Source organism: Cenococcum geophilum, assembly GCF_001692895.1.
Source record: "Cenococcum geophilum 1.58 unplaced genomic scaffold K441scaffold_22, whole genome shotgun sequence".
Taxonomy (NCBI): domain Eukaryota; kingdom Fungi; phylum Ascomycota; class Dothideomycetes; order Gloniales; family Gloniaceae; genus Cenococcum; species Cenococcum geophilum.
In genome coordinates, this window is record NW_027137580.1 from 157,549 (window position 1) to 174,200 (window position 16,652).

The 16,652-nt window shown below is 34.0% G+C and overlaps 1 protein-coding gene across 1 annotated transcript; it reads right to left on the reverse strand.

Annotated features, from left to right (window-relative positions):
* Positions 1 to 7,688: 7,688 nt before the first annotated feature.
* K441DRAFT_720651 (uncharacterized protein) lies at positions 7,689 to 8,163 on the reverse strand (the record flags this gene model as incomplete). Its single annotated transcript, XM_067654048.1, has 1 exon — positions 7,689 to 8,163. A coding segment is annotated over one exon (381 nt), but the record flags the coding sequence as incomplete, so codon positions are not given.
* Between the last annotated feature and the right edge of the window lie 8,489 nt (positions 8,164 to 16,652).

The window sequence follows — 16,652 nt, forward strand, 5'->3', positions numbered from 1 at the left end:
GCCTTGTGCAGAGCCTCTGTACGCAGAGCTTTATGTAGAGCCTCGTGTAGAGCCTCGTGTAAAGCTTTGTGCAGAGCTTCGGTGTTAGAGCCTTGTATAGAGCTTCGTGCAGAGCTTTTCCGTATAGAGCTTCGTGTAGAGCCTCGTGCAGAGCCTCTTGTACGTAGAGCTTTGTGTAGAGCCTTGTGTAGAGCCTCGTGCAAAGCTTCGTGTAAAGCCTTCGTGCAGAGCTTCGTGTAGAGCTTCGTGTTAGAGCTTCGGGTAGAGCTTTTCGTGTAGGAGCTTTATGTAGAGAGCTTTATGTAGAGCTTTGTGGTAGAGCTTTTGGTGTAGAGCTTCGGTTGGTAGAGCTTCGTGGAGAGCTTCGTGTAGAGCTTCGTGTAGAGCTTCGTGTAGAGCTTCGTGTAGAGCTTCGTGTAGAGCTTCGTGTAGAGCTTCGTGTAGAGCTTCGTGTAGAGCTTCGTGTAGAGCTTCGTGCAGAGCTTCGTGTAGAGCCTCGTGCAGAGCCTTTGTACGTAGAGCTTTGTGTAGAGCCTTGTGCAAAGCTCTGTGTAGAGCCCCGTGTAGAGCTTCGTGCAGAGCTTTTATGGTATTTTTGTTGCAGCCGAAAATTAGGGTTTAGCAATTTGCGGCGATTTGCACAAGTAGCCTGTGTGTTTGTAGTAAATCGCTGCAAATCGCCGCAAATTGCCAAAATTGCGACTTACGCAGGTTTTGCAGACCCCGATTTTCGCTTGCAACAACGTGCCCCAAAAAAAAAAATCCTGATGTAACGAAAAATAGGCTACTTACCCTATACTAGCTTTAACTAGGAAAAACTAAAAGGACCCTAAACTATATTAAAAAAAACTATTTTATAAAGAAGCCTAGTAATACGCTAAGCACTTAGAAGAAGCTTAGATAGTAGCCTATATAAATCTAAAAAAGGCTTAAAAATTAATAAAATAGTAAATAAATATAGACGCGAGCCTAACTTTACCGTAAGTATTATAGTTTAGGTTATAATAAAAAACTAAAAGACGGAATAACCTAGCTATAAGCTAGACTATTATATAGTAGGACTATATAAGGTTCTTAAAAAAATAGGCAACTTATATAAGGTAAAGCTCTTAAATTTAATTAAGGTTTACCCTATTTTCTTACTAGATAAGATATAGACAGCTATAAATTACCTATTACCTAAATAAAAGAATAAACCTCCTTGTAACGGGACTAGCCCAGTTACAGTAGGAATGTTTCGGTGAAACACTTGACAGACGAATTCCGACGCTTTGACCGAATTCTGCCGAATTCTGCCAGCTTAAGCGACTTCTGCCAAGTTCTGTCAAGATCAATCGAATTCTACCGAAGTCCATCGAAGACCGCGTGCGCACGTACGCACGTATTGACCACCAAGACCCCTAACTATTTAATTATAAGATTATCTCGTTATTCCTTTCTCTTCCTTACGCAACGTCTTGTTCTCTGCAAGAGCTATATACCCTTAGATTTAGATAGAATTTATATTATTCCTTCGAATCTTCCCTGGGGTCTCTTCGCGCCCTAATACTCCTCTATAAATTTAAGTTAATAGTAAATAGAAAATTAAAGAAATACTAGCCTATAAACTAGTAAGAAGAGCGCTAAAGTACCGCGTTTAATAAAAGGGCTATAATTTAGACTTAACTTAGTACCCTACTTAGAACTTATAGGCTACCCCTAAAAGCTTAAAGAGTTTTATACCTAATACCCTAATATACCTAGACCTCTAAAGTACCTTAATAAGTAAATAAAATACCAGTATAGTAAAAATAATAGGTTACCTATTAAGTATAAAGATAAGAATACCTTATAGATATAATATAGATATATAAAGCGTAAGGGCAGGCTTTTTCAGAGGGGGGGTAATATTACAGCGCTAGTGGAAAACGGTAGATTATAGTAGACGTTATAGTAGACGCAGAGTTATATAAGCTTATATAACTCTAGGACCGTATAAAACTTTAAATGGTACTACTTGTCTTCTCCTTTCCTTTCTTTAGTTTTAGATTCTCGTTTATAGACTACCAATTATACAGGCTTGCGCACGTTGTATTGCCATGCCAGTGCCTCGATTAACTAAGTCGTTAATAGTTAATATATTCCTATACGTCTCCTATTTAAGCTTAAAGCCTAATAAGGTTAATCCATTTATCCTAATTAGCTTAGTTCGGTAATATTACCATTATAGTAACAGCTTAGGTAGGTTAAGAAGTTATATTAAAAGGTAGTTATAAAGATAAATAAAGGATTTAGTAATAAATAGCAATTCAATAAGGGATAGGATCAATTTAATTAATTAATTAAATTAGGTGTAATACGATAAGTCACCTAGGCTATAACTGTTAATTAGTAGTCCGTGCACTAATTATAAGAAATAAATAAGGACTCTCTATCTATTCAAACTATAAAGAAAAGGAAGCTAACGTAGCTGACCGGGAAGCGAGCCACCCTACGTAGCCAGCCACATACAGGTAATATTTGATCAATTTATAATAAAATTAATAACGAGCTTATATATATTTTAAATAGGCCAAATTAAAGCTTTTATATTACTATTTGGACTATAATATTACTTAAATTAATTTAACTACGTTATGGTAGTAATATAAACTCACGCGCCGACCAATTATATGAGCGACTACTATATTCCTATAACGTCCCTTTTTAGATTAACGACCTGTTAATCTACTTATTTATAGGCTATAAATTAGACCCAAATACCTATATAGAGCCTTCTATAAGCTAGGATATAGAGAATTAAATATACCTACTGGTTTACGCACTCTAAAGATACTAACGACTTTACTAGAGCTTAATATTGCTATATTAAGTAGAGCCGTTCTAAGCCCTAGTGAGTATAATTAGAATTAGGCTTACCTCTCTTATATAAGAGTTTTTAAAATAGTAGTAGGATTATAGAGTAGAAGGCCTATAGCTTTTTAGGCGCTGCAAATTATATTAGGGGTAAATGCCTATATACGCCTTTGGGTAGAGCTTTAAAAAATATTCCTTATTAACGCCTAAGTGGCTATATTAATATAAGTCATCTACTTACTTCCTATAGTAGTAAGAGAGTGGCCCAAAATAACCTATATCTAGTGGTTAAAGCCTATAAGTTAAATAAGGTAGTAGGGCTACTAGAACGGTTTTATATACAAGTATATACTAAATAAATTGCTAGATAAAGTGGCTTAAATAGTTATCCATTAAAAATAGGCGATATTACTATATTCTACCGTTGGAATCTTCTATAGAGTGTCTTATATACTTATTATAATGTTTAATATAATATAGGCCTAAAGAGTTCTCTATTTACCTACTAGAGGAGGTAGCGTATATATATCTATAAAGGCCCTTATTTTGCTTACTAATTTAATACTATTCTTCTAGATAGGTTTACGCCTTCTAAATTAAGAATATAGGTAGTAAAGAGCTGTTAGTATAAATCGTCTTAATAATATATACCGACTTACGAGAGCCTAGCTATATAACTATTAAATTTTTTAACCTCTCCCTATATATCTTACCTAGTATAATTACCTAGGCTACCGCTATAAGGCCTAGCATTACCCCCTTCTTATTAAAGTTGCTAATAAATTTTAAATGCTTAACTTAATATTACTTATAAATGGTATAGAAGAAAGTAAACCAATTATATATAACTACTAGATTATTATTTTAAGCTCTCTAGCAGTTAAGCTAACGACTTAATATAGTACTGAGACCGTGGTATTAAACGAATCTTTGCCCCTAGTGTTTATCTATAATTTAGCCTTTTCCTAAAAGGGAATAAGCTATTTTTAAGAGTATATTAACCTTTAATAAAAGGCCTTACGATTAATATTTATAGATCTATTTAATAATTTACTGTTTTTATAAAGGATATAATAAACCTAGGTAAGCTTTATGTTATAAGAGACAGCTAATAAGATAATATCTAACGGTAGATCTGGGTCTGTGGGCGCTAGAGGCCTTACGAATTAACGGCTTAGTACTAGAAGAAAGATCTTGTATAATATTTTGTATAGTAATCTCGGCTTTATAAGAGGGTAAAGATTAATTTAGCATCTTGTAATATGCTAAGGCTTTTTAATTTTAGTGTAATTTGCTATAAAATTAAAAATAGTAGGAATATTCTGGTGTGGCTCGCTATGTGGGGTAGCTCGCTTCCTAGTCAACTACGTTATATATATATGAGGAAAGTATCGGAAATTAAGGGGAAATAAGGGGGGGGGTACGTAATAGGAATAGGGGGTAGTAGTATAACCGGAATAGGGACAAGGATAGGGTAATAGGCTAAATCCAACCTAAATCGATAATAACGTTATTGTTGAGACTACTGACCCTTAGTGCTCTGGCTAATCCAAAAGGGGTGTTTTTAAACTTACTATGGTATCCGGCGAAAGATTATACACTATTGGTACGTTGCAGGGGTTCCTTGCAGAGCATTTTACACCAATAAGAAAGCCGGTTTATATAGAAAACATGAACCTTCTTAATTGTCCTCCTTTTTCATCTGCTGGAAAAATGAATTAAAGATAAGCCGCAAGCCACCCAACCCCCCTGCAACGTACCGACAATGTACAATACTTTCGCCGGACATTATAGTACTGAATATCCTCTTTAAACTCCGACGGTATAAACCTGCCTATCCGCCCCACGGACTATTCGCTTACGCTTATAGTCCTACGCAGCTTAACGGAACACCGGGTTTAACGGAACGTGTACCTAAGATCAAGCCTCACCTATTTCCTTATATAATTAAATCACGATAACCATGCCTATAGAATCCGAAATTATTAAGATACGCGTATAAGATACACTTCGTAAGTTATTATATATAAAAACACCTAATATTTAATTAGCAGCCCGCCTATATAACGCGCCGTTTAAACATATCTATAACCGCGTTAACGGCATTAAGAGTAAGATGCAGAGGCCTGGTAGTAATAAGATACTTAATTAACACTAAAAAGGCCATGCTCCTATCCTATATTAATTAAATAGACCGCCTTAAAGTCGGCGCGCTATTTCACCAAGTCTATAATTGCGCGCAGCGTATCCTTAAGCTTTATGCGCTTAACGGCACTCTTAAACGCGACTGGACTAAGAGATTTCTTAAATAAAACCTAATAGTATATAAGGTTAAACAGAAGCCTATAGAGATTAATTAAGCTACTATAAATAATCCTGCCGCGATATAGGAATATAAAGAAGCAATAGGGTATTCTACTATATAATAAATATAACTTTAACAAGTCTGGATTTTATATTAAAATTAGTGGCAGCTAGTAGATAGTTACGCGTATATCAGACACTAAAAGAATGCACTTAGCCAGTAAGATAAATCGTAATTTCGCGTTGGTGTTAGAGCGCTAGGAAGAATGCCGTACTTTGCTTATTAGTAGAGGAGGACCTTCATTTAATATAGGTAGTAGTACGCGCCTATGTAAAGCGTTAAAGAACCAACCAACGGGTTGTTTAAAAGGGAGGCTTAATATCTGCAGTAGATGGACGGCTTAAAGTATTATAACGAGTTTAAAAGGAAGCAGAGAAGGCAGGTAGGGCGGCTGTACGTACGGTGAAGAAGTAGGTAAAGGAGGACGCTACACAACGTGCAGGGGCCTTAGACTTGTAATATTTGGCAGGATTGTAGCTAGGCTATTGCTTAAGGTGCTCCACTAAGGATTTCTGTATATATGTAGCCTACGTAGAAATCTATAGCTTTAAAATCATGTGGTAGGGCTCGTGTTCCGTTGAGCTTGGTGTTCCGTTAAGCTATATAGGACTATAAGCGTAAGCGAATAGTCTGTGGGGCGGATAATTGTAAACTAGTCGAACCACTAGCCGGGCTAACAGCTTGGGGGGTTATGGAAAAACTCGGTAGGGTTACAAAGTTTAACGGGGTTATAACTATTCTGACCTTACTTAGCTTCTAACCCCGCTAAGCTTCTATATATGCAGCGTATATATAAAAAAAAAAATTTATAAAATTAAAATTTATATTAACTATTTAATAAATCGTAAATATTATATAACGTAAGGAATGTATATACGGGGTATATATATTCCGCTAGCTACTACTACCCTTTGCGAAAGTATTGCGAAAATCAAAATTAAGCGAGCCTCCCTCCCGCAGACGTTCGTTTTATAATAATGCTTATACAACCACCAAAAATAAGTCTTATTTTATAAAATTAGTAAATAGAACCATAAAATAGATACTAATTTGTAATTTGAAATATATAGCAGCTTAGTAAATAGTGTGGTTGTGGAAATTTAGGTGGTAAAGAGTCGGGCTAAGTATACCCTCTCTATCAAAACAATATACCCCCTATAGCCCTACTAATATGGCTTTATATTTTCTAAATAAAGCTATATTTTATAGCCCTATATTANGGCTATAAAATAAGCCCTTATTTATATAAATTGGACTAATATTAGTGGAACTATNTGGGGTATTTTAGAATGGCCGCAAAACTTAAAATGAGGCTCTGCGCTGACTAACCTGACCCATCTACCCTAAAAATAAGCACCCCCTATAACTCTACTAAAACAGCCCTAAATNATACAAATAAGGGCTTATTTTATAGCCCTAACATAGGGCTATAAAATATAACTTTATTTATAAAATATAAAGCTATATTAGTGGGGCTATAGGGGGTATATTGTTTTAATAGAGAGGGTATACTTAGCCCGACTCTCTACCACCTAAATTTCCACAACTACACTATTTGCTAAGCTGCTATATGTTTAGGGTTATGGGGCAGTATCTATTTTACAGTTTTATTTACTAATTTTATAAAATAAGACTTATTTTTGGTTGTTGTAAAGGTATTATTGTAAAACGAACGTCTGCGGGGGGAGGCTCGCTTAATTTTGATTTTCGCAATACTTTCGCAAAGGGTAGTATATAAAGTAGGCGAGCTAAGTTATTAAAACATGGCCCGTATATACGCGTTATATATTTATAATAACAGCGGTCGCACTAAAACTTCTCTATAATACCATAGTATATGCTATAAGTATATACTATATAGCCTATGTATAAGCGCTATATATGCTAATATCTGGCTAGGGCAATATTAATATCTTAACTTTGCTTTTATATACGCTCTGCCTACGCTTACTATAAGCCTTATAATTATAGACTTTAATAATCTATAAGTAGCCAGTGCTACCAACCCTAGTGCCTTTGGGTACTACTATAGTAAGTATATACTTTATATATGCCTAGAAGAAGTATATACTAATAGAAGTATAGGCCTAATCCCTAACCCTAACCCTAATTAGGTAATACTAGGTTAGTTATAAAGAACGCGTATATAAAGTATATACTTATAGTAGACAAAGCACGCGCCGTAGTAGTAGTAATAGGTAAAAGGCGTATGTAAATTTAGAGCCATATAGCTATAGTATATACTTTTTTTTTATCCGATTGTATTATACTACGTACAATACTGCGCATGCAGCCTTAGGCTATGGCGCTATAGTTCTATATACATAAATCCTTTCTAGGCAGCTTAATATATACTAGTAGCTATGTCCTAGTAGTTTATAAACCCCTAAATTAGGAGTTTATAGTTTCCTAGTAAAATACTAAGATACTACAACTACTAGGGAATGAGAAAATGGTAAGAAAAACTATAAGAAATCCTAACCCCTATCCCTGTCCTTTTGCAATTTATTTCTATCCTTTTGCTCTCTAATATCGTTTTAAGAGCCTAGTAGGAGTTACCCCCTTCTAGAATCCTATCTGTTTTATTCTTCCATAGAATCTTCTTCGCGTACTAGTTTAGCAGCTTTAAGAGTCTCGCAGTCTTTACTATTAGCAAAGTGTTTTTCTTTACAATTAATGCAAAGAGGGGTGGTATGCTGGCAAGGCCTGCCTGTTATTATACAGGTAGAACAGGAATGGTCTTTAGATAAATGTACAGCCGCACAGTATCTGCAGGCCCTAGTAGAGCACCTATCTCCTATATGGCCAAATTTTTGGCAGCTCGTACACTGCGTAGTAGGAGAGACTTCGAGGTATTTTACTACCTTAGTAGCTGTACCTACAATTGATATCTCTTTTTGCTTAAGGATTTCTTGTCTTTTTTCTTCGTTCTCTATAGTAAAAACTATAGAGCCAAATCTGGTCTGTGGATCGTGTCTTTTTACACTAGATAAGATCTATCTAGGTAGTTCTTGTATCCTTATAGGATTAAAGGTCTCAATTTCTTCTTTTAGAAGCTTAGAGCCTCCTTCTCCTAGGAAAGGTAGGGTAGGATATAGTATATACTAACCTTATATAGCCCTAGCTGTGACGGTTTAAGGCAATATAAGTAGGTACTAGAGAGGCTTTATATAAAGAGTGTGTATATACTAAGCGTAAACTAGACCCACCTAACCCCGCCTCCGTATTATCCGCCGTTAACTCTATAGTATAGGTTATATATCTATACCTTATATATAGCATATACTAATAATAAACATAGCTATAATATTGCGGTAAATAGTATATAGATATACGGCTAGGTTTTTACGGCTTAGCTAAGCGTATATTCCGCATATGCACAGCATCTTTATTTTCTACTAATATAGTTATAGTACCGCCACTATATCTGTAACGAGCATAGCAGTGCCCGTATATATTACTGTGCAGTTTACTAAAGGTATATACTTACTATATACAGTAACCAACCCCCCTATTATTAATATATTAGCTATAGAGTTAATTATAAGGGAGAAGTATATGCCTAGTATATACTATATATATATATAAAGCTAATATAACGTAGCGCTCTAAAGCGTTTTATTCTTTTTAGTGGCTAGCTGGATACTAGATACCTATATAAGCCTAAGTAGATTATATATATACAATATATATATATAGTACTAGTACTATATATAGCCGTGGCCCTTTAGGGTTAAGAATTTTGGAGTATATAAACGCCTATACTTTAATTACGTATACTTACTCTATACCTAGTATATATCTAGCCTAAGCTAACTAGATATAGTACCCAGGACTAGAGATTTACTACCTAATTTAGCAGGCAATTTTATCGCAAGGTAAGAGCACTAGTTTCGCTTTTATATATACGCGCTATACCCTAATATATCTATCTATCTATCTATCTATATACTTATTCTCCCTAAGTTTAATTTTAGACCTAAGGGTACTTATAGGCCTAAGGGTAGTATATAGGAGGAATAAGTATGGCTACTACTAGGACTACTGCCCGATTTGGAAATAAATGCTTATCTTTATATTTAGGAGACTGGTAAAGTCCAACTTTATATAGGCCCTATATATATATTACTAAAACCACTACTTAGTTATATTACTAGCTTATACGCGTATATACTTCGTATATATAAACCCCTATTATCTTCTACTAACTATAGATTAACGTATGCTTATACTAGGCGTATACTAATAAGAGAGAAATAGCGCGTTAGCCCGTCTACTCCCTCTACCGGCTTAAAACATAGGGTTAGTATTTTACCTATATATATTTAGTATACGCTAACTATATATATAGCGCGGCCCGACCCCACTAAGCGACCGTAAGAAGTTCCCCTTACTATCCACCTGCTGCTAAAAGGGTAAGCTTATCTTATATATACCCTATATATATATAGCTAATATTTAGCACTAGCGAGTAAAAAGCTAATGAGCTGTTATAGTAGAGGTAAGAGCTTTAGTAAGTTTAGTTCCTTCCGTTATATATATTATACTTATACTCTATATAAGCTATAGGTAAAACCTACTACTTAACTTACCTTTACCGCGTAAGTCCTAAGCTATAAGTCCCGGTATATACTAGACCTATACGCTGCGTATATAGTATATAGTATAGATTATATACAGTTAGAGTTTTATTAGGGTTTATTTGGTAAGTAAGCTAGGTATATGCCTAATATAAAGCACGGGGCGATAGGCCTATATTAATTAATTCTTTATTTATTATGGAACCCTATATAATACTTTCTATATATATACTGTGCATATGCGCCCTATATACTAACATTATACTCCTATACCCACTTCTTAAGCTCTACTAGTTCTTTTGCTTTATTATATACGTCTTTAACTTATTTTAATTTATTAATTCGTTGCTTTATATTTTCTATACGTAGTATATATACCTCCTTTTCTAGCTCCTCCGTAGATAGGTAAGACCTATACCTCTTACCTATAGTCCGGGGTATTTAACTTCGCGATAATAGTAGTAGCATCTCCGCTGTATATGCGGTAGATACGCATAATATATCCGATACTAATATAATATTATTATTTACTGTACTTATCTGCGAGATAATCTGGCTACTAGATATAGTAGGCTTAGGGGTATTAAATAGATTCTAAGGATTCTAAGGAAGATTTAGGCTAGGATTTCTAGCTTGCCGCTTAGCTAATTTCCGCTATTTTTGCGCTACTTAAGCTTAGTATATGCGGCATATATGCGGTATATATGCATACATTATTTCTATAGCTGTATAACTATCCGCTTTAAGTTACTCTAATTTTTCTATATATTATCTATTCCCGTCTCTTTATATAGCTCTTATAGATTAAATATTTCCTATATACGAAGTTTAAGCCTATACTAAAATATTAAAATATGCAGTGTATATACGGAGCATATACCGTTACTATAGTACTGCGGCAAGTATGCATAATTTTGACCAGTAAAGTTATTATCTTAAAAGTAACTACTTTTATTAATTCTAGTATGCTTATATATATATACCCACCACTTATAAGGGATTTTTAACTTTTCATTTATAAGCCTGGCTAGTATCTATAGTTTCTTCTTATTATTTATCTAAGACGTAAGCTCTAGATATAGTATGCATATACTTTATATACGCACTATTAGTTTCTACTCTATCTCCGCTTCCTATATCTGCTTTATAATATATCTTGCTTTATAAGTTTAAAAGTGCTTTATAAAGTTTTGTTTAACGTATACTAGGCAGAATATAAGCATATACTAAAGGTGTTTATCCCATTTACGGGATAGGTTAATTATATATAGGTAATCTCTAAAGCCTATATTGTGAGTATATACTAGGTATATACTAAGCATATATAAAGCGTATACTTACCACCAGCTTATTTCTTATATATATTAACTATAGTAGTGTAAAGTCTAGTTCCGTGAATATATGTAAATTATATAAATAATTGAGCAGTATTACCTAAAACCTTAAATACTAGCTAAAATATCTTTACGTACGCAATACGTGTTTCTAGGTTAAGAAAGGCGTATACCTATACCTTAATTCCTATTATAAGTGTTTAGTTTATATATAGCATATATATGGTATAGGGTATGCATATATTTAGAATTCTTATCTTATCCTATAATTAAGAATAGGTTTGTTTTGCCTTAAACTATCTTAAATAATAGGTCCATTTCGATATATATTACGCGTTAAAATGCCTTAGCTTGCGTATACATATAGTATATAATAAGGAAATGCTCGTTGTTAAAGTTATAAATTGCCCGAATCTATTGCTCGGTATTCTCTTTATATTAATTAATAAAGAACTCGCGTAGTATACCTACTACGCTTAGCCTCTACATATACTTAGCGTGTATTTAACCTATACTTACCTATATATGCCGTCCCCTCTAGAAATTATAGCATCCTTTCCTTTTGAATTAGAGCAGTAATTCGATCCTTAATATTAAGACTATTATATACTATACGTAGTATCTGCGTTTTATACTTCCTATATAAAATATAGTACTACGGTAATAGGATAAATCGACCTATATAATGGTAAGTAGTTTTATTTATATATACTATATATATACGGGGCATATATATAGTAAGGCTTAGGACATCTACCTGCTTTATTGCTTTAACTATATTATTAGCAAGGTTAATTAGTAGCTTTATTAGATATAGTGGATAATATATATAAGAATTCCGTGTAATAAGGCAAATATAAGGATATTGTGCTATATTAATAGGAATATAGTAGTTTAACTATGCACCGTATATTTGGCTTACTACCCTACCTTAGCCTTACGGGTGGTTAAATGCTATAGAGGCTTAGCATATATATAGCGCATGCACGATATATACATCACATACTACAATATTTTTGCTTTAACATTGTATGTCTAATATAGGTACATTCTTATTTAACTTCCTAAACTCTATATTTAATAAGTAAATAAAGGTATTAAATATCTACCTAGGTAGTTGTTAATAATAAAGGCCAGGCAGTATGCTATAGTTTAGCATTACTGCTACTAGAATAACTAATAAACTCTACCTATATATAATAAGTATATATTACGTATACGCCGGATATATACGTACTCTATACCAAAAAAAACATTATTAGTCTTGTTGGTCACATAGGGTGACTCACCAATAACGACTACTCGAGTAGGTTACAGTGATGTTGGTTAATAAAGCTTTTTGATTAGAATAAGGAAGGGCGAGGAGCTTAAGGCTCCTCGCCACGCTAGTGCCGCGGCGACACGTGACGACCGCTTGCCTCATTCCCGACACTAGCAACTCTTCTTTTATGGTTGCCATCTATATATAACTACTGCTTGACTAGCGTAATAAATATCGATCCTCCTTACTTACTATTGCCATTGTAATATAAGTCTCGCTATCCTAAAATTTGCCTCTTAGCACGTGGTGCTTTCTTGCTAAGGAGTCGTTAGTAGATATCGTGTTAGGGTCGTTAGGGCCGCTAAGGCGCTAGCTATAAGCGAGCTAATAGCGATTTTCTATGCCGGGTATAGAAAATCCTAATTGGCTAGTTAAAATTAGGGTCTGTAGAGCGTTATGCTCTTACTCCCTTTTAACCTAACCTTTAACTTATACGCGTAAAGTATTTATATTAATAAACGTTTCTAGAGCCTTATTTGGGTTTGCCTTTATTATTACATCTACTAGGTTATTTTAACCGTTAATCTATTAAATTTTAAAGAGTTCTCGCCGTTTATAGGATTAATAAAGTGCCATAATATTAATTATAAGGCGCTTCTCCTTTATAGTACTAAGCTTAACTAAGTACTTATAGAGGGAGTATAAGTCGGTATATACGATTATAGGGATAATGGGAAGTTTAAGTCGATCTATAATTATCTTTAGGGTAGTTCCAATTATAATTGCCATATTAATTCCGCTAACTATTCCATATATCTCTAACGCTAGAATGCTTTAAGTAACGCGCTTACTCTTAGTTAAGCTCTAATAAATAAGATTGCCGTAGATTATAAAGTTATTCTCTCCGGTAGATTTGTTTGCGATAATAATCTTATATTCTAGCTAGGAGCTAAAATCTTTATTGTTTATAAACGATCTATTAATAAATATAAAGAGCTTAGCGGTAGGAAGATTAATAGGTATATAGAGTAGTCCCTGGTTAAGATGGTTTATTTACTAAAAGAGACGCTTATTTAGGGCAAGGACGTTATCCTTAGTTAGTTCCTAGTATTAAGCGGTAACAGAGAGATTAAATAAAGCCTTAGGTTAACAGATAGAAGCGATATAAGCTCTACGAGCGCGTTGCTCTACGTATCCTTATTTTAGAGAATTAACGTTAATAACGTTAATCTTCTTGCCTTAACCCTTCTGGCACAAAGCAATGGAATCCTTGTTTAGGGAGAGGACACATCTATTAAAGAGTAATAGTGTTATTAAATTAAGCTTTTCCTTTAGCTTTGCTATAAGATTTGCCTTTACTAGCTCGTCTTCTTTAAAAGCTAAGAATTGGTTATCTCCTAAGATAATTATATTGTTGGTTTATATGCCAACGATTCCGAATAGAGTTTTTGTAGTTATAATAAGGAAGCATAGATTAAATATAGAAGTAGTTATTAAAAGCTTCTCTTTATGGTGCTTGCTGTAGGTAGCCTATTAGTAAGTTCCTACCTCTGCGATTTTATATAATGGCTTAAGTATAACTATAATCGTATCTTCGGAGTATTAGTAGCGAATTTACTCTAGAAGGTATGCTAATATTAAGCGCTAAAGGTGCGTCTCTGATTAGGTATAGGCCTAAGTAATATCTTATAGATAGACTGCTATTCTATTCTTTATTAGGAAGGGAGCTAGTATAATAATAACTTGCTGACTGGCTCGTTGAATTATAAAAGATTGTATAAGAATTACCTCCTTACTATTATTGTTGTAGCCTTAGATAATAAGCCTTAATTTCTTAAATGGGGCGTTAGTAGCTTTGCCTTTAATCTCGTTAACTATTCTTAACTTAAAGATACGAACTTTATTAAACTTAGTAGGGTTATACTTCTTAAATTTAAAGACCTTTCTTATAATAAGACTATCGATCTCCTACTTATCGGATGCTTAGAAAGGAGCTCCTAGAGTTATAATGCGACCTTCCTTTTAAAGCTGTTTTATAAGTTTAAAGTTAGCCTTCTCCTTAGCTGTTATAAAGGCTATTAATAGCTTAACTCTATTCTTAATGGCGGTAACAAATTGCTCTTTAAAATTAATAAGATGTTAGTAATTTTATAATCCCTTTAGGCGACCTCTACCGCGTTATAGTTGTGGCGTATCTACTATAATTATATTAGGATTATAGTCGCCTTTTAGAGCACGTTAATCGTGGCTCTTCTTTAGGGTATCTTTTATAGTATCCTATAAAGGCTCAGAACTGTTATCTTTATAGTAAGGCTTAATAACAGTTAAATAGAATTAAGTGGGTCTGTAAGGCATTTAAATAGTATAAGTTTAACTATTAATTATAATAAGTTAATATAGGCCTAACCATCCTCCCTTTTTACGCTATACGCGTACCTCAAACTAAAGTGGCAGATTAAGCGTAGTTAAGGTATTTGGGCCATTTCTTATTCCTAGTACATTATTAACCTAATATATGGCGTAAAGACGTTATACCTCTTTTATTGCCTTATAAATAGCCTTAGCTTATTATATAACGGAGGAAAATAGTAGAGAATTATTAGTTATTTAAGGGTAGGCGCTAAAGACTAGTAATATAGGTACGAGTCCATCTGGGCTAGCGGAATTATTAATAGCTTTAATAGCTATTTGCAAGGTAAGTTCTTCGCTAGCGTCCTCTAGTTCTAAAGAGATAATCTTATATACGCGGCGTAATGGCGCGTAATATTATTTTACTTTTCTAATACTATTATGTGCCTTAATAGGGACTTCCTTAACCTTAATTGCTATTGCCTTTATCTGTTATTAAAACTCTATAGATAAGAAGTTCTTTCTTACGTTATGGACGATTTAATTAGGGGGTCCTAGGTAGATATCGATTTAGTATAATTAAAGGGTATCCTATACGTTCCTAGCTGATATATCCTTTAAGAATCGTGCGGCTTAGAAGGAGGTTAAGAAGTTAATAACTTAGAGTACTAGCTTGCCGCTAAGATATATAACGTTAACGATAATATAGAAGTTAAAGTTGTAGTTATCTTTAAGGGTAAACTTAAATCGGCTAGGGGACTTCTGGTTTATTTGGTATTAATAGTAGTACTTTATAAGATGCTTAATTACCTTAACCTTAACTTTATGGCCTGCCTGCTAAAGAACCCTAAGTAATTAGTAAACGGATAGGTGGCTAAAACGACGGTATAGTTGATATAACTCTAACTTAGTTAAATAGCTCTAAGTAATACTCTTTTCTAGTTAATAAAGGAGTAACTAGGGGTAACCCTACTTGCGTATAACGGGCACCTAATTATCTCCCTAAATAAGTACATTCTTAAGGTTATTAAGCTTAACGCCTAATTTATCTATATCTCTAATATAAAATAGAAATAGGGTGTTCGTAGGAACGACGTAAAAGGTAATATACCCTAAGGGGGTTTGGACCCTAATTGTGCTAATAAAGATCGTAGTACCCTTACTAAAATAAATCGTGTATTAGCCTGCCGTTAAATAGTTAATCTAAACAGAGCTATTAAGCTGCTAAAGGGCTCGAACTTAAGGTTTTCCTACTATAGATACTCCTGCGGCTCTAGTATCTGGCATAATACTATAGAAGACGTTCGCCGAGTATTTGTTATTAAAGGAGAACGTAAAACTCTTTCTTGGCTTATTAAAGATATCTAACTTTATAGTAAAATAGAGCGTAGATTGGTTATTAAGAATAGTAACGGTTTATATACTATCTACCTTACCATACTTAGTAAAGTATTGGTTAGGTAAGTACTCCTTAATTTCTATATCTATAAGGAGCTATTCGGCCTTATTAACCTTACCCTTAAGATCTTCTACGCCTTTATATTAAACTAGGAAGCTTTAAAAGTAGGCTATAGTAACCTTATAATTTCTAACGTTTCTTACACTTTAGCGGAACTTATTATATACCTCCTTTCGTTTATTAAGAGAATGCCTAGTTAACTAGCAATTTGGTTTCTTATAAACGTAGTACTTCTTCTGGTAATTACTTTAAAATAAACCTCTATAAGGACCTCCACCTTTGCCTTATAGTCGTTAATTATACCCTCTACCATATTGCTTACCCCGGCCACTATATATTCGATTAGTCCAGTTATAATTGTATTGGTTAGGCGGGTTAATTAAAGTAGGTTAGAGTTGGGTGTTAAATTACTGTACTTCTTAAGAGCGTAGAGTGGTGCTAATAGAAGATCTTAATTAAGCATATACTC